The sequence below is a fragment of the Dendrobates tinctorius genome, unplaced genomic scaffold (genome assembly GCF_039654945.1).
Source record: "Dendrobates tinctorius isolate UK_male_01 unplaced genomic scaffold, ASM3965494v1 ptg000124l, whole genome shotgun sequence".
Lineage (NCBI taxonomy): Eukaryota > Metazoa > Chordata > Amphibia > Anura > Dendrobatidae > Dendrobates > Dendrobates tinctorius.
Genome location: NW_027361792.1, coordinates 1500400 through 1518778, shown reverse-complemented (window position 1 = coordinate 1518778; position 18379 = coordinate 1500400). Strand labels below are relative to the sequence as shown.

At 50.4% G+C, this 18379-nt stretch overlaps 1 protein-coding gene and 2 non-coding genes across 10 annotated transcripts in view; all 3 read right to left on the bottom strand.

The window, feature by feature from the left end:
- The window catches only part of CKAP5 (cytoskeleton associated protein 5), a 36625-nt gene that overhangs the window by 5713 nt on the left and 12533 nt on the right, over nt 1–18379 (bottom strand). For 4 of the 8 annotated variants that reach the window (XM_073541638.1, XM_073541642.1, XM_073541641.1 and 1 more), the window contains exons 2-31: nt 12507–12596; nt 11710–11903; nt 11284–11490; nt 11028–11199; nt 10154–10280; nt 9966–10069; nt 9757–9870; nt 9574–9678; nt 8038–8127; nt 7582–7746; nt 7361–7489; nt 6984–7160; nt 6806–6910; nt 6616–6726; nt 6345–6437; nt 6060–6245; nt 5884–5978; nt 5730–5787; nt 5529–5654; nt 4445–4584; nt 4170–4344; nt 3988–4101; nt 3526–3654; nt 3246–3440; nt 2999–3131; nt 2042–2127; nt 1822–1911; nt 1353–1478; nt 1083–1232; nt 316–519 (exon numbers count right to left, since the gene is read on the bottom strand). In XM_073541638.1, coding sequence (XP_073397739.1) covers nt 316–519; nt 1083–1232; nt 1353–1478; nt 1822–1911; nt 2042–2127; nt 2999–3131; nt 3246–3440; nt 3526–3654; nt 3988–4101; nt 4170–4344; nt 4445–4584; nt 5529–5654; nt 5730–5787; nt 5884–5978; nt 6060–6245; nt 6345–6437; nt 6616–6726; nt 6806–6910; nt 6984–7160; nt 7361–7489; nt 7582–7746; nt 8038–8127; nt 9574–9678; nt 9757–9870; nt 9966–10069; nt 10154–10280; nt 11028–11199; nt 11284–11490; nt 11710–11903; nt 12507–12563 — 3957 coding nt within the window. In that variant the 5' untranslated portion in view covers nt 12564–12596. Of the gene's footprint in view, nt 1–315; nt 520–1082; nt 1233–1352; nt 1479–1821; nt 1912–2041; nt 2128–2998; nt 3132–3245; nt 3441–3525; nt 3655–3987; nt 4102–4169; nt 4345–4444; nt 4585–5528; nt 5655–5729; nt 5788–5883; nt 5979–6059; nt 6246–6344; nt 6438–6615; nt 6727–6805; nt 6911–6983; nt 7161–7360; nt 7490–7581; nt 7747–8037; nt 8128–9573; nt 9679–9756; nt 9871–9965; nt 10070–10153; nt 10281–11027; nt 11200–11283; nt 11491–11709; nt 11904–12506; nt 12597–17502; nt 17633–18379 lie in introns of those variants that run through there. The other 4 variants (XM_073541645.1, XM_073541646.1, XM_073541639.1 and 1 more) reach the window with 3 other exon arrangements.
- On the bottom strand, nt 170–277 carry LOC141046975 (small nucleolar RNA SNORD67). Its single transcript, XR_012219707.1, has one exon. It is a non-coding gene; the product is annotated as a small nucleolar RNA SNORD67 (small nucleolar RNA).
- On the bottom strand, nt 1603–1709 carry LOC141046974 (small nucleolar RNA SNORD67). The gene has a single exon (XR_012219706.1). It is a non-coding gene; the product is annotated as a small nucleolar RNA SNORD67 (small nucleolar RNA).

The following is an 18379-nucleotide window of genomic DNA, read 5'->3' as shown; positions in this document are numbered from 1 at the left end:
TTGCCAACGTCCTCCCCACCCCATGTCCAGAAACAGTTTAGCCCAGGGGTGGCTTTTACAGTGGCTCAAACCATGGGACAGATCACATGCAGCGAGGTAAGTCTATGGGGGGGTCTGTACCCCAAAATCCACTAAACACCAAGATGGGATGAGTTGTGGTGGGAGCGTGATGGAGTCAGCTGGCCCCTGTGCACATGGTGGTGTCATCACACAGATTCTGCGGGGTACCACAATACACCGCACTGTGAACCCCTTAGTGCAACTCATCATCCTCCAACAGCGACTCCCACTGAAGTCTCCAGGATCAGCGCTCACCTTCAGCAGCAGGTAGGGGATGAAGGACGTGGCCTCCAGCTCCGTGAGGTGGTACTCCTCCTGGCTGAGCATGGAGAACAGCAGCTTCAGGTACTCCAGCACCTTCATCAGGACGCTGGTATTGGTGTCAAAGAAGCGCAAGGTAAACCACTTAAGAACGAGGTCCAGGCAGCTCATGACTCCTTCCTTCTCAGACTCCAGGTGCTAAAAATAGAGACATTATCAGGTGTAAAGTGTGGGCACGAGACGCCACCCTCAGCGGCAATAGGGCGAGCAGACCACGTTACAAGCCCACATACCAAGAGACGCGTGAGTGATCAGCAGGTGTCCTGCACCTCCAATGTGGAGGCGATCAACACGGGACACCCTACAAGCGCCTCCACATTAACGGTATGAAGGCAGACACTAGAAGCCCCGTGCATGCGCCATAGTAGGGTATAAGGACATCACTCAGCCATCATTTCTTGTGGCCACCATTACACGGTGCTCAGAGAAAGGCAATGAGCGAATGACGAAGCACAGATCACATAGTAGCCATCTTTTTCCGTCTGTCACGTCAGGAGACCCAACGGCGTGTTGGGAATTGCAGACGTAATACAGAGGCAATGTGGCCACTATATGGTGGTGTGCATTAGCCTTTAGACTTTGGATCTTCGGCATTTAACTACAAGACGTTAATTCGGAAATATCCCGGCAAGTTGTGGGAAGGAGACCCAGAGCCGATTCATCGTAATAAGCTGCACGTACAATTAGGGCCTCGCACTCACATCCGTCATTACAGCCATGGCCTTAATATGGCGCTGGAAGTCGGCGTGGAATAACTCATCCTGCAGCCACTTGGCCAGACAAGCCGACATCTGAATTTTCAGCTGCTCGATGTACTCGTCACGGGGGGCTGGGAAGTTCCACTTCAAGACCTGGAATACAAAGACAATTACAAAAATCAATGGCCGAGACTTGGGGAAGATTCAGCATAACCCCATACTGAAGGGAACATGGCAGATCCAGGACATGATGTCATCCCCCGGGACCCTCACCTTCAGGCCCTTCTCCTCCTTCACCCTCTGCTCCTTCCCATTGGGAACGATTATGTATATGGGACCGGACCTATCGTCCTCGTCTTTCGTTGATGGCTTGCTTGGCACCTTTTTTGCGGGCACAACCTAGGCGCAAGAACAAAACGGATCAAAGGGTGCATGCTGCCAAACCGAGAGGACATTGTGAAATCCATTAATGGGTTAATCTCTGGTGCATCAAGACAGAAAGGGAAAAAGTGCTGTGAACGTTATGGAGTCAGCTGGCCCCTGTGCACGTGGTCGTGTCACCAGCGTTGGTCTGAGGCGCGTGCAGTGCTCGGCACTACAACACCCAGTGTGCAACTCATCATCCTCCAAGAAGCGTCACCTGCCATCCGGTGCACTACACGTACGCAGTCTGCACATGCCAAGGGTGCAAAGAGAGCGGGCACACATGTGCAACAAGACCCCTCATCCCCAGAGCTGTTACCGCCGGCTTAGTCTGCTTGGCTTTGGACATGCTGGTATTAGCCTTCGTTGGGGTCATACTGGTATTGCCCTCTGATGATAGAGATGGGGTCTACAGAGAGATGACGGGCTTAAAAGAACAGCAAGATGATGCCTTTAACTACACACGCAATCCTGGAAATATCACCGATTCCCTGCCATAATGTGGATTTCTAATTTATTGTGAATAGAGGGGCACATACTTTTCCTTTAGAGGCCGGGGCACCAGGTTTCGTCTTCTTGGAGTCCGACTTGCTCTCGGCAGCAGAAGGCCCAGAATCACACACAGCTAAAGAATAAGGAAAACCGGTGAGGACAACGGCAGCCACGAAATGCCAGCGTTACTGCCATGCTACGATGTGCGCTCACTGTCCGTCGTACGGTCCCAGAAAGTATAAACCCAACAGGAGACAGTCAGAATGGATGCCCAGCCACCAGTGAGACATTATGTACAGGAGACAGTCAGAACGGATGCCGTGTCACCAGTGAGACACTATGTACAGGGGACAGTCAGAATGGATGCCGTGTCACCAGTGAGACACTATGTACAGGGGACAGTCAGAATGGATGCCGTGTCACCAGTGAGACACTATGTACAGGGGACAGTCAGAATGGATGCCGTGTCACCAGTGAGACACTATGTACAGGGGACAGTCAGAATGGATGCCGTGTCACCAGTGAGACACTATGTACAGGGGACAGTCAGAATGGATGCCGTGTCACCAGTGAGACACTATGTACAGGGGACAGTCAGAATGGATGCTGTGTCACCAGTGAGACACTATGTACAGGGGACAGTCAGAATGGATGCTGTGTCACCAGTGAGACATGTACAGGGGACAGTCAGAATGGATGGCCAGCCACAAGTGACATCATGTATAGGAGACAGAACGGATGCCCAGCCACCAGGGAGACAATATGTAAAGAGACAGTCAGAATAGATGCCGTGTCACCAGGGAGACATGTATAAAACAGCGCAGTCTGCACAGCGTTAATCTGTATAGTAAAGAGCAGCAATGTGGAGGCCGAGGGAGCGCAGCGTGTAAGTGACTACCTCTGGGACAGTCAGCTGAACGTACATACTATATATTCTATACGGTAACATGCACTTACCCAACCCACTATGTGCGTCTCTGAAGGTGGTCCTGACACATACGTACCAGCCACAGGGGTAGGAGCCGCCGACGCTTGGGCTGGCTTGGAGGAAGCCTTGCCTGGTGGTGGGGCAGGCTTAGCCGGCATGCTGGTTTTAGCCTTTTCCAGTAAAGCCATGACCTGGTCCTTCGATGCAGGCTAATGATAGAGAACAGCGTGAGGCTAGCAATGTGCTGGAGAATAGTCACTAACAGGGTTGTGTGCGGACTACCGAGGTCAGCAATCCCACGTCTGTGACTTGGGGCGTCTTACCTTGAGTTTTCCCGTCGCCTTTGACATCTTCTCGAACCCAATATGCATCATGAACATGGGCAGAGCCTCCTGCGCTTTCTTCCGCACATCACAATTCCGGTCTTCCAGGCAGGCGTAGAGGTACGGGACGCAGAGCTGCAGATCGGAGGGGACTGCGCGCAGGGTGGGCAGCTTCTCTGCCAGCCACCCGAGGATCTACGAAGAAGCATGGTCTTTCTTAGCATCCAGGTGATCGCAGGAGAAAAGAGGTCGGAAACAGAAAACGGCCATTAAACGTCACCTCTTGTCTTAGGAAAGGGTTTTCTTTTTTCAGCTCCTCGGACAGATCTTCCCCTTCCAGCCATTCCTTCATACCAGTCTGCTCCACCCAAGAATTTAGTGTTGCCAGCGCTGCCGCTCTGACATTTGCCTTAACGAGGAAAAAAAAAAAAAAAAAGTAATGACCGTGAACGATCGTGCATGTGAGATCAGCAGCACTTTCCATTGCTGTGCAGAAGGCTACCATATTGAAAGGGGTCCTTTAGATTAGAAAAATGTCTGCTTTCCTCCAAGAACAGCTCCACACTTACCCATTGGTTAAGACTGGAACTGCATCTCTGCCCTCGTCACATCAATGAGCGGCCCAACCCACGTACAGGTCCGGCAGATTTGAAAGCAGCCATGTTTGACAACCCCTTTAAAATTGTTGCAAGATGAACCCAAGCAAAATGCAAAGTTTACTCGTATTACATGGGGTGCTCACCTTGCTGTCCCCCAGGACGGTTATAATGGGAATCCCCAAGTTCTTCACATGCTGCTTAATACTGGGACCCATGGAAGAGGCGAGCTGCTGCAAAATGCCCAACGTCTGCTGAACCTGAGAAAGAAAGTCCGATAAGAAAAGTGCAGATTATAGAAATAACGTAACATGGTGGCTTAACATACCAGGATCTTATTAGAGTCATTCAGACGAGCCTTCAGGGTACTTGGAAGTTCTCCGATGTTCGGAAGGATGAACTTGGCCTCGTTCAGGATCGTGGTCACTTCGTCTAGACCTTCCTTGCGGATTTTCCAGTTTTTGTCTCCGATCTTAGACACGAGGTCAGAACTGATTTTATCACTAGAGGGAAAATCCACATAGTTAATAAAAAAACGCATTGCTAAAATGTGCAAGTACTCGACGCATTTCACAACCCGGCAAGGTGAGAGAAACCAATCACCTGATCTCAGCCCGTGGCAGAAGATCCATGACATCGGCAGGAGAGTCTTCCTCCTGGTCCTCACCTTCATCTTCATCTCCTCCTCCTGCACCAGATTTGGTAGACCCCCGGGATGGCGCCGGCGGAGTCTGTCCTTTCATCTGTTCAATTGAACATTAAATGATTTAAGTGTCTCAATCAAGAGAGATCTGGAAAACTTTCTTCAAAGAAACATCACAAGTTTCAGGTAGAAGTTTCTGGATCATCAGATAAACCGCTCTCCTCCAGAAAGAGCTTAGAGCCGCCGATACGGAGCTACCGAGAAGTCAACGTCCAGCCCTAACACATGACTAAAGGCCGCCATACATTAACATGAAAATTGGCCAAAGCAGCAGATGTCAGCATGTAAGGCAAAAGGTCTGATGTGAATGAGCGCCTATTGCTCCCAATGACGGAGAGGAAGGATCAGGCCTTTCGACTCCTGATACTTTGGTTTTCAGAAGAGATCGGTCATTGCCAGAAGTCTTGTAGAGGTCGCCTACTTCTTCCCCATTGAAGACAAATGAATGCTCAGCAGAGCCCAGCACAAGTGAATGGGGGAGGTGAAAGAACGACAGTCATCAGCCGACCATTTGTCAAAAAGCCATCATGTGGCCAATGTAAAGCAGCCGAACCAGAAACCTCCGGACTGTAGACTGCACAGTTGGGAGTTGCTGCTCCTATCCGGACAGTAGGTACCGTCTGACCGCTCTTGAAAGGTACCGGATCTTCTTGCAGAGATGCAGCTGGGTTAGGATGTCCTTGGTCACAGCCACATGGGACCTATTTGTGCTGATTTTCTGCAGACTTAATCAAGGGTGAAATCGGAGCTGAATAACTGCAGCATAAAGTGACAGGATGTACGAGCTGAGTGTCGAGCCGTCACTTTACTCTGCAGCGTCTGTTCATCCCCAACACACACTGCACAAAGCAGAGGATGATGAAGGACACCGACACCAGGGGGAGAACCGACAATTGGATCCTCCCTGCGGGTCACAGATGTATGAGCTCCGTGCACATGACCCAAGACGCAGAACTAAGCCCCCAAAGAACAGAACCCACTCACCTTCTCAAACTCTGCATCAATCTGGGAGAGGAGCGCCGGCTTTTCTTCTTCAAAAAACATTCTGAGCGGAGCTCCCATGTACAAGAACATGACGCCCAGCAGTGTGATGGCGGAGGTCCTGATCGCCTACAATCACACGTCAGGGTTAGGGGGATGCGCGCATCGGTACAGCAGACAAAGTCAACGGTACAAAGAACTTACGGGGTTTGTGGCAGCGAGAGCGGTCTTTACATTGCTGATGAAGGCCTTGACGTTCAGCCTGAAAGGGCACAAAGACCAAGTCTGATCAGATTTCAACGTGTCGGCGCTGCCCCTTCTCCCAAATCTGCACAACGGAAGGCAAAACAGAACTTACCCTGTAAAACCAAACTCTTTTATCGCATTTGATAGCCAGTTCAGGGTTTCTGATTGGTTCTTAGGATTTTTCTGTGCAAAAGCCAGCGAGACGACCTAGAAATGCACAAAGCAGTGATGAGATTGCAGCTCGGGGCCCAGCGAAGACGGACACAGACATCACCATCAGCCCCTCACCTGCTCCGCTGTCCAAGGGAGCATGCAGGCCTCTGCGATCGCACTTAACGCTTCCTTGGCATTTCCTCCACATTTTACATCTCCAACTTTGTCGATAAGTCCGTCAAGGACCACATTGGCGGAAGTTTTAGAAAAGTTTCCTTTTTGCGCAATGAGCGCCACAATGTGCAACTTCATCTGCATGACCTAGGGGGTGTACATACTTATTAGACTGCAAATCCATCCGCAGCGCACGATCATTCATAGCAGCGAGCGAGTCCACGAGGAGGTGAATGAGCGACTTACTTGGAAGTTGGTTTCTTTAAAACCTGGTTTCTTGGCCAACATTTTGACCAGTGCTTGGCAAGGAATATTGCTCCTTTCCATGGATTCAACAGCCTAAAGAGAAATAAAACTTTGCATGTACATCAAAAAAGATCACACACTGCAGAGACACTACACACCTTCTGTTCTTCAGGATGACAGTGACTCGGCCGCCATCAAACCCTTCCATTCTAACCTGCTACCATCCTGCCCGCTACCCTCGCTGTCCCACCATTATCGGATGGTCGTTTACCTTCTGGAATTCCTCCATGCTTGCCAATCTTTCCTTCCAGTTGCCACTGTCCAGTTGCTGCATGCAAGTTGCAGGGAGAACCGCAGCCGCCCTCTCTTCACAGGCCTCGGGCTACAAGAACAGTGACGGCTTAGATGTGGCAAACCAAAAGGACAGTACCCGTTATACCAGGAGCTTCCATAATACCCACCGAGAGCTCCTGTTCAAACACCTCCCTGGTATCTGCAGTCTTCTTTCCCTTAGTAGCGCCAGCCCCTGACGCCGGGGCCTTACCCTTTTTCACAGGACCTCCGGCCTATAAAATAACAAACTGTTAGGAGACCGTACCCCGATGCCCTGGCTGACGCAGACCTGGTAAAGTTACATGCCTTGGAAGGTGCTGGCTTTTTAGAGGCCATTCCAGGTTTGGCGGCTTCCTTTGCTTCACTCGGTGGCGGCGCTGCTGCTTTCCCGGGAGCTGAAGTAGTCGCTTTGGTTTCTTTCTTCTCTCCAGATCCAGCCTTCTTGCCACCGGCTAGTTCCACCTTGTCGGCACATTCTTTGATCTGGGTATAAGGGGAGAGAGCAAATTTTTTTTTTTTTTTTAAATACAAAAGATTAAAATCCTATAATAGTGTAAATTTGCAGCAAGTCAGAGGAAAGCTGCCAACATGTCACCATATTCACAGGGTCCCATTCACACCGACTGCACCACTATCCATAGGCAGCGACAGACGCCACCAAACACCCTTTATTAGCAACCTACCCGATCAAGCTTCAGCTTGTCCACATCGTTAAGGAATGGGTTAACGGCTTTCTCCCCAACAACTTTTTGAGCAGTACCCAGGGCCTCGAAGGCTGCATCTCTGACTTCAGGGGCAGAGTCGTTGATTTGCTGTGGAGCGACCAGACAAGGCATTCGTTTTTAATGGTCCCAATTTAAAAGCATAAATAATTGTGTAGACAATGCAGAGTTGGGACTTTCACCTTCAGGAGCGCCGCGCAGAACGGCTTCAGTAAGCTTTTGGGCAGGGTGGAGGGCGTGCAGTGGCGGAAGCTTCTGGCGAGGAACAGAGACGTCTGCTGCTTTATTGTTGGGTTCTTGTTATCCATGACAGCGAGGACGTCTTCACTTATGTTCTGTAGTGTGGTCTGCAAGGAGAAGGTGTCAGACGTGAACATTCGTACCATTCGGATCCTTGTAGTTGGGACGTCCTTGGTGATAAGACCCCCCCCTGGGACCACCAGCTAAGACAAGAGGTTCTGTGCCTGACTTTCATACCCAGCAATCACCGTATTGTGGACAACGAATAGGACGCATCATATATGTCAGCGACACAGGACCTCCATTCACGCGACTGCGGGGAACCCAGCATTCAGAAACATCCCCAATATCAGAAGAGGATTGGAGTAGTAATCCTTTACCCGGCCATAAAAACTTACTGTGAGAAATATGGCATCTATGGCCTCCTGTAGGGCTTGTACTACTTGTGGCTTCTTTTCCTTAAACTTCTCCAATATAGTTGGCACAACCTTGGCAGAAGAAAAAAAAAAAAGAAAATTATGTAATGATTCAAAATGAATCCGTGCGGAAGAATTGATGAACGACCCGTTCTTGGAATAGGACAAACCTGGCACCGCAGACCAACGACGGTCTGGAGTTTCCTAAGGGGCGACCCCCTTTACCCATCAATTGTAAGATGCAAATTGCCTAAGGCATTACAGTATATATTTCCAGTAGCAAAATTACAAGTGTAACAAGGGGCAGAAAAAGCCCAGAATATGGCTCAGACGTCGTCACCACATCCATAACTAGACGTTAAATTTCTACCTGGAGCTTTTGCTCCTACAGACTACACAAGTTTGTTTCAGACACCAGACCGGTACCCAAACCGAGATGGACCCCATTCAGATGAATAGGTGCTCAAACCAAACATCCGTCGTTTCCCACGCTGTCATCTGTTTATCAGCGTGGTAAACACAGGCTCCGATTGGCTATAAGATAGTCACCACCGGTCACATCGTCGTGGTTCCCACGCTGTCAGGTGATAATCATGCTTTTGTCTGTGTCCCGGCTGGCGTGGAGCGTGGTCGCATCATGATGTGACTGGTCCCCAAATCACCGAGGGAAACAGACATTACTGGATTGTCGTTGGACAGGTGAGGAATATGGAGTGTTTACATTTTGTCTTTTACAGTGGAACATGGGCATCATTGGATTATCAGCAGAAAGGGAAGCATAAGTTTCCTTTTTATTTTTAGCAAATGGGTTCAAGATGGCAGGGCGTTTTTTAATTAAAATAAAAGAGCATGTAGGAAAAACACGAGCAAAGCGGCAGAATTGGCGCATCTAAGAGAGGGGAACCTACGCCATAAAGAAAAAAAAAAAAAAAAAAAAAAAAAAAGTATTTATTTCACAGGCGCCGGCTGATGAAAACGCTCATGAGACTCGCCAGCTCTTGCTGCCATCAGTGAGAGCAGGTGCAGCATGATGAGGGTAGTACTCATCAGCCGACGCCTGTGACCAGCGGTAACCTTCCCCCCCCCCACTGGTCACACATTGTCATCTGACAGTGTGAGAACCGCATCGCTCTGACCAGCGGTAACTAACCTGCAGCTGATCAGAGCCGCCAATGTTCCTTGCGCTGTCACACAGATGACAGTGTGGGAGACACCCAATATTTGGGAAACAGTAACACGGACTTCCTGGAGAAGTCAAGTGTTTGGGGTCTGTGCTCGGACACTAGGTGTTAGGAGGTACGGACCGTGAACTTTACTCTTCAGGTTCGCTGATCACTGCCCACGACCGCTCCACAGGCAACATACAAAGTCTTAAATGAGTTTCTAATGTGTCAATCAGTAGTAGAATTTTATCAAGCCCGGTAATATAGTAGTCACAGGGTGTGGACTACATTCAGCGTCTGCACCAGAAATATAAAGACGAGCACAATGAGTCACCGACAAGAAAACTGAACTCACATGGCCGGCGTACGAGCCAAACTTCTTCCTGAGGCCAGCAGCTAGCCCAGCCAGGCATTTGGCAGCCAGTGCTACGAGCATTACATTGGTGTCTTTACCAATCACCTGGAATAAAGAGATACATTTTTTTAATCGCCTTTGAGAAGTTGTCAGTTTTCGCTACGAGCTCTTGACACCATTTACCTTCTTTAGAGCCCTCACTAGGTCGCCATAGTCACCAGCCTCAAGTTTGGGGTTTTTGACCAGGATCTCCACGGCTTCCAGAGCCTCCTTTCTCTCCTGCCACTTTTTGGCTTCCTATTATATAATGCAGAAAATTCATCAGAACTCCACATCATAAAGATGATCCGATATTACAAACGTCATCCACAGGATCGTCCATCAGCACTTACAATTTTATCATAGAAATCTTTCGGCAATTTTGAGAGAATTTCGACAGCTTCAAGGAGCTCATAAGCATCCACCTGCGGCAAGACTTCATCTTCACCTTCCTCTCCTGAGACAAGACACCAGACGTCATCAGTAACGTTACAGAGATGAGGCGCCGCCATTTATCATCCACAGGATTTACAGGACCCACCTTCAGCATCGCCACTCGCTTGCTGCTGCTCAAACTTCACCTTCAGGTCCTGCTGCGAGCGCAGGAAGCGCGTCTGTTTGGGAGCGGATGGCGCCATCTTCAGCCATTCTTCCTCTAGTTCTTTAAGCTGCAAAAGTTTAAAAAAAAAAAAAAAAGTTACAATAAAATGGACAGGAACAAAGAAAAAAAAATTACCTTGGGCAATAATACCCTAAAGCCCCAGTCAAGTTTTGTGATGCAACTGCGATCTCACCAGCGAGATCGCTGTGTGTGACACCTATCAGCGACCGGCCTCCCTGCATCGCTGATCGTTGTTGGAAAGCCCTGGACTTTTTTTTTTTTTTTTTTTTTTAAATCGCTGGTCTCCTGCTGGCCAGCACGCATCGCTGCGTGTGACAGGCAGGAGACCAGCGCGCTGGTAACTAAGGTACACAGCGACGCCGCGTGCTCGGCATCGCTGATCGCTGGTGAAGCTGCCTGTTTGACAGCTCACCAGCGATCCTGACAAGTTGATATCGTTGTCAGGATGGCTGGTGAGTCGCTATGTGTGACGGGGCCCTAAGAGAAGAGTCTGTACAACTTGGATGAGGAATGCAACGCAATGCTCGGACTGACCGTCTGGAAATGTGTGCCGTCACGCTCGGCAGACGGCCAGTCCAAACACTGCAACCCTTGTCCAAGTTATACATCTGCCTACCTCTTCCCTAAAGAATATTCATGAGCAACCGGTAATCTAGGGTGAACAATAAAATGGATGAAAGCAGCCATTGCTTCGGTCAAAGGAGATGAAGCTGATGTGGACAGTAAAGACAGCAACATAATTCCTTTCATTTCAGAGGCCCAATAAACGCCTGGATAAAAGTGCGTGCCTCACCTGCACGGGATTGATGTTCTGCAGGGGCGGCCGCAGAGCGTCTCTGATCCAGCGGTAGATCTCCACAGCAAGGAGCTTGGCTTCATCTCGTACCGCCTTCTCTCGGGACTCGAAAAGTTTTGGCAACAATTTAATGATTGGCTTCAGGGACATGATCTTTGATCCGAACTCACTGTGAAGATAAGACGTGACATAAGAGACTGCAGAGTAGTATGAAGAAGGTTTGGTACATGGTGCGAAGCCAGCGAGTTCCCACCTCAGCGCTCTCCGCAGGGTCTCTACGCAGGCCACCACGATCTTGGGGTTCTTGTTGTCCAGGCCTTTCAGCAGCTCCTCCTGCACGGCTTCCCCCTTCTCGATTTCTATGTACATCAGGCAGATGTCGGACCCCAGCTCCTTCGCTCTGGCTTTTGGCTGATTAAATACTTTGTTCACCACCCCCGACACCACCTCCCCCGTGGTCCTGAAAAACAGGAGCTTACATTAGAAAACACTGATGCAATATAATATAAAAAAGCCTCTGGATACCAACAAGTACAAGAGCAATTCTCACAGTGGCCGGATTCTCTCATCCATATTTTGGCCACAAGTTCCGGCCTGAGCGCAGGTCTGGTGGCCTCAGTGGCCTGGCAAACTACGGCTGCCGTACGGTTGGGTGTATGGAGTCTTTGAGGTCACTTACTTTCCCGCCACGTGTGCGCTTTCGATGTACACCAGTGCGGCCTCCAGGCCTTTTAACTGAGCGACTGCGTTGGATTCTGTGACAAACTTCTTGATTAGTCCTAGATATTTGGACCACTCCGGGCTCTTCTCATCCACGATCTTCTGAAACAGCTTCATCGCTTCTTCGTAGCCATTTAATCTGGCTTTCCATACCTGCGGACAAGGCGACAAGCAATCAAGTGGCTGTGAACCCCCTTACGTCATTGTCATGCACAGCTTTGGGTCGAGGCCATAGCTGTAGTTCGTGCTGGTGGGGTTTCCTGTCCGCCCCCCTCTCCTTATTTTGTGGGGGTCAGACAAAGCAAAGTACCATCTCTGTTAATCCCCAAAAAGCAAAGGGAGCTGGTAGAGAATGTTGACCATTGCTCCCGCTGGTCGGAACCCCGGTAATCACATACTTATCTCCTCTCCTGCTGGAGAAATGGAAACATAGAATATAAACGTTAGTGAGCGACCGCCCCATGCAGGGAAGAATGGGGAACACAAGTGATCGTGGGGTCCTGGGTCATCATCCATATAGGACAGAGCACCCTTTAAGGCCATTATATCTGTGAGGAGAGCCGCACGACATCCGGGGAAGAGTGATGACGGAGCGATGCTGCTAAAAGCGCAGAAGGAATAAAGTAAAAATAGAAGCCGAGCTTCAAGATCTTCCCGTCACTAGCGAGGCAGAGCGCACGCGAGACGGAGCGGCAGAGCCGCCAGCTCATCCAGAGCATGGCGGCATTAATGCGACGGCAGGACGCTGGCACGTACCTTGTGTTCACATTTCTGGTCGATCGGAAGCTTCATCCACTCGCTGTCGTCCCCCATGATGGCCGGAGTCTGTCAGGGAACTAAAGAGATCTGCGAGGAAGGAAGCGGACACAGGAGTTAACACAAGAGAACATAGGGGCGATTTTCACTGCACCCAGTGCGTTAGCAGGTCTGTGTGGGGGTGAGGGGCAAGTTATCATCATCATCATCCACCCCCCCCAGCTCTTGTGATCGCCTGATAACAATCACATCTGCCACCAGGAGACGGACGCAAAATACGACGATTCTGGAGAGGCTGTTCTTATAATTCTGCTGGAAATGTACAGACCTGACAATGGGGCGTGGGCACGAGAGGGGTGTGTCCTACACGGTCAGTACCGATTAGTCAGCGGCGGAGTGCAGACAAGCCCCTCCCTTCCACCCCAGCACTAGTAACACCCAGTTGTCACTGTATTCGTAGATTTACAGGAGTATTAGCCAGTGGCGCTGCACAACAGGCGCTGCAGGATGCACAAGTCTGGAGAGCGGCGAGGGCTCGGTAATTACTTCTCTACCTGAACCATAAGCTGGTGTCATCCGTCTGTTCCGCCAACAAATGGGAGAAATTCATCTGATCAGGTACAAACTGTAAGGACAATTTCTTCCACACATTTCGAACAGGACAATGGTGAAGAAAAAAAAAATAAGATTTTATTATCTCTCACGACAAATGTCTTTTTCCATCACCTGCAACCTGCAGGTAGCAACAATGGGGCGAGATGCTGCAGACAGTGAGGGTGGATCCATTACCAGAGATACCGGACAATGGCATGTAACTAACGCGCCGCCTGTAGAAAAGCAGGTATTACTTCATTATTGAGCACCTTAAAGGGGTTGTCCAGAGACCCGATCCAGAGAGGCCAGTCCTTAGGAGCGAGAGATTTCGGACCACCATAATCAGCTGTGCACAGCTTCTGTGGAGGCCAGATATACGTAGGGAGATGGTATATACATCCTATACACTGGTGGACATTCCCCGGATCTGCAGCTCAGTTACTATGGAAGTGTATGGGGTCTGCAGTACCAAGAGCGGCCACTACAAAGCTCTGTGCACATCCAGCTGCATGTGAACATGCGCTAAGGGGTCAAGGCACAATAACGGATGCTGGAGGCAGCGCAGCCCAACAGAGGGATTAGTTTTACAGACCCAAACACACATCTCAGGCAACTCAAATGCTGAAAAGCTGCAGAGAAAGGAAGACTAGGTCAGAGCATGCTCAGATGACACCGATACCACCTGCCCCTACATACACGCGCACGCTCAGCCGGGCCTTTCCACAACCCCTACATGCACGCTCAGCCGGGCCTTTCCACAACCCCTACATGCACGCTCAGCCGGGCCTTTCCACAACCCCTACATGCACGCTCAGCCGGGCCTTTCCACAACCCCTACATGCACGCTCAGCCGGGCCTTTCCACAACCCCTACATACACACTGGGGGACAGAGAGCATCAGAGTAAGAGCCAAGAGGAACAATAACTCTAGATTATGAGAAGTGGTCGTTGCTTTCTGTGAAAATAAAGGTGTTTTGGGGACTGTCGGCCCTACCGCTAGTGGATGGCAGTGATCGTCTTGTTAGCGCAGGATAAAGTGTTAATGAAGACAAGGAGCCAACGTTGCTCTGTTGTGCTGATTAAAGAAGAGCAGACTGGTGGTTCTATAATGAGGCTGGAGAATGAAGCCAGTTCTTCTAACCGCGGTTATCCCCCCCCCCTCCGCCTCCCATGATGGAGACCAGGTCAAAAGACAAAGAAGAAAGTGTTAAGCAAGTGGCTCCCGGAAAAAAATTCAAATTTAGAGTCCATGGCCAGAAACTCCCCAAATCTCAGCATCCCACTGTGAACTTGGGGCTAATCTTCAGAAAGCGACAAACAAAAAATAGAAATTCTGGCAGGATGGGGACAGGAGTCACAGAAACCTCATGGATTTGTCAGTAAGTGGAAAAAAAACTTCTGGAATGTTTATAGTTGTCTGTCAGTAGCCATAGAAACAAAAAAAAGAAAAAAAAAAAAAGAAAAAAAAAAAAAAAAAAAGCAATGACGAGGCAAAATGTGATAATCAAAATTTGAGTCCTGGTCAGAACTTTTGGCCACGGCTCTGCACGTGATGTATCCAGGCCACAACGCAGCGCTGGGGACACAGGTGTGTTCAGCTCAGAACAGCACGAGCAACAACGCACGGAGAGGGCGCTGCCACCAATCAGCCCCATCGCCGCAGTCCGCAGGGAGCCGACGGCACGGCTGTAACTACCGAGGGGAGCTGTAGTCTGACTACAGGGGGAACCTCTAGAGAACGCGTGATGTACACCCCCTGTCTGCTCCTCATCTAGCCTGCGGAGATCTACATGATGTGGCCGGATGCATTAGACGTCTTATTGACCGTCTGCTGGAGCAGTCACTGCCGGCGTCTACAGTGTCTGCCTGTGTGCGGTATACAAAGTGCTGCACCGTGCCGTATACAACACACAGCAGAATCTGCTCCCAATGGCTCCTGCTCTATAAATAATGAAGGAAAAGACTGAATGTAACGTCATCCACTGGACTAGAACTGTTCCTGCTGCTCTCTTCTCCACGCACACTCCCCTCCCCCTTTTGCCCCCCAAAATATATGTGCACGCTCCCCTCTTGTCCCACACATACGTGCACGCTCACCTCCCCCCCCCCCCATATACAGTTGTGCTCAAAAGTTTACACACCCCGGCAGAATTTTTGCTTTCTTGGCCTTTTCTCAGAGAATATGAATGATAACACCAACACTTTTCCTCCACTTAGGGTTAGTGGTTGGGTGAAGCCATTTATTGTCAGACTACTGTGTTTTCTCTTTGTAAATCATAATGACAACCCAAAACATCCAAATGACCCTGATCAAAAGTTCACATACCCCATTTCTTAATACCGTGTATTGCACTTTCTGACATCAATGACAGCTGGAAGTCTTTTGTGGTAGTTGTGGATGAGGTTCTTTATTTTCTCAGATGGTAAAGCTGCCCACTCTTCTTGGCAAAAAGCCTCCAGTTCCTGTAAATTCCTGAGCTGTCTAGCATGAATTGCGCACTTGAGATCTCCCCTGAGTGGCTCAATGATACTGAGGTCAGGAGACTGAGATGGCCACTCCAGAACCTTCACTTTGTTCTGCTGTAGCCAATGACAGGTCGACTTGGTCTTTAAGTGTTTTGGATCGTTGTCATGTTGAAACGTCCAAGTGCGTCCCATGTGCAGCTTCCGGGCTGATAATTGCAAATTCGCCTCCAGTATTTGCTGATAACGTGCTGCATTCATCTTTCCTTCACCTTTGTAGCTCACACATCCTCAAAACATCAGCGATCCACCTCCATGCTTTACAGTAGGAATGGTGTTCCTTTCATCATTGGTCTTGTTGACCTTTCTCCAAATGTGACACTTATGGCTGTGGCCAAAAAGTTCAATTTTGGTCTCATCACTCCAAATTACCTTGTTCCAGAAGTTTTGAGGCTTGTCTCTGTGCTGTTTTGAGTATTGTAGGCGAGATACTTTGTGGCATTTGCGGAGTAATGGCTTTCTTCTGGCGACTCAACCATGCAGCCCATTTTTCTTTAAGTGCCTCCTTATTGTGCATCTTGAAACAGCGACACCGCTAGTTTTCAGGAAGTCCAGTATTTCAGCTGATGTTATTTGTGGGTTTTTCTTTGCATCCCGAACAATTTTCCTGGCAGTTGTGGACGACATTTTTGTTGGTCTAGCTGACCGTGGTTTTGATTTCACAGAGCCCCTGATTTTCCATTTGTTAATCACAGTTTGAACGCTGCTGACTGGTATTATCAATTCCTCGGATATCTTTATGTATCCCTTTCCTGTTTTATACAGTTTTCCCGTAGATCCGTTGACAATTCTTTTGCTTTCCCCATGAATCACAATCCAGAAACGTCAGTGGCTGGATGAAAGATGCAAGAGTCTGTCTGGATCCCGGAAACTCACTCAGCTTTTATGCACACACACTGATTACAAGCAAACAGGTCACAGGTGAGGATGTTACCTTTAGTAACCATTCACACCCATTTGTGTAACCTTCTGTGCATGTTATCCGGCCAAAATCACCAGGGTGTGTGAACTTTTGATCAGGGTCATTTGGATGTTTTGGGTTGTCATTATGATTTTAAAAGAGAAAACACAGTAGTCTGACAATAAATGGCTTCACCCAACCACTAACCATGAGTGGAGAAAAAGGTTATGGTGTTATTCATATTCTCTGAAAAAAGGCCAAGAAAGCAAAAATTTTCCCGGGCTATGTAAACCTCTGAGCACAACTGTACATATGCCCCCCTCCCCCCCCCCCCCCCCCAATACACACGCAGGCCCCCCTGTACTTTGTCATGGTGCGTGTTTTCTTTGGAGAGAAAAGAAGCTGCAGCCACCGCACAGCACAGCGGGGCCCACCGCACAGCACAGCGGGGCCCACCGCACACCACAGCGGGGCCCACCGCACACCACAGCGGGGCCCACCGCACACCACAGCGGGGCCCACCGCACACCACAGCGGGGCCCACCGCACACCACAGCGGGGCCCACCGCACACCACAGCGGGGCCCACCGCACACCACAGCGGGGCCCACCGCACACCACAGCGGGGCCCACCGCACACCACAGCGGGGCCCACCGCACACCACAGCGGGGCCCACCGCACACCACAGCAGGGCCCACCGCACACCACAGCAGGGCCCACCGCACACCACAGCGGGGCCCGCAGCCACCGCACACCACAGCGGGGCCCGCCGCAGCCTCCACCTGCCCGACCCTTCTATATAGTGTGAGGCGGTGATCGGACACCGGTATAAACAGCGGCAGGAGCCACCAACGGCCTCACTACACGGACCCCCGTACACTGCCAGGACCGAGCGACAACCCCCGAGCTGCCCACACGGTGCGGATACAGGGTTGTCAGGTGACGGGTACAGGAGCCCTCATCTCCAGCACTACTGACCCCAGCATGCACGGTGCAGCCCCCGTCCTCCGGTGAGGGCCGCTCACCCCGCTCCGGCCCGTTACCTGCAGCGGCTCCTCACAATGAGCGGCGGCGCCAGACCGGGATCACAGCGGCCGCTGACGTCACTCAGACCGGAACCCGCCCCTTCCGGCGCCGCCAGCCAATCACAACAGCACCATGCCAGCTTCAGCACCAGCGCCCGCCCACAGCGGCCCAGCCAAAGGCACGCCCACCCGAGACACTGCCTCCGCCCGCCAGGGGGCAACGCGCCCACCCGAGACACTGCCCCGCTCCATCACATCCCCGAAGACTGCAAGAGGCCCGGATAAAAGAGGAACTGCAGCCCCTAACATACAGATGGAGGCTCCACACACATCACAGGACCACCCGATATGGCTGCAGACCCCCCCATATAGCAGAGTATGCCCCCCATATTAATGTCTATGGATGTAGATGAGGACAGTGAAGCCCTCGGAGGTGGATGTGGGGGGCACATACTTTCTCCATATTAATGTCTATGGATGTAGATGAGGACAGTGAAGCCCCCGGAGGTGGATGTGGGGGGCACATACTTTCTCCATATTAATGTCTATGGATGTAGATGAGGACAGAGAAGCCCCCGGAGGTGGGTGTGGGGGGCACATACTTTCTCCATATTAATGTCTATGGATGTAGATGAGGACAGAGAAGCCCCCGGAGGTGGGTGTGGGGGGCACATACTTTCTCCATATTAATGTCTATGGATGTAGATGAGGACAGTGAAGCCCCCGGAGGTGGGTGTGGGGGGCACATACTTTCTCCATATTAATGTCTATGGATGTAGATGAGGACAGAGAAGCCCCCGGAGGTGGGTGTGGGGGGCACATACTTTCTC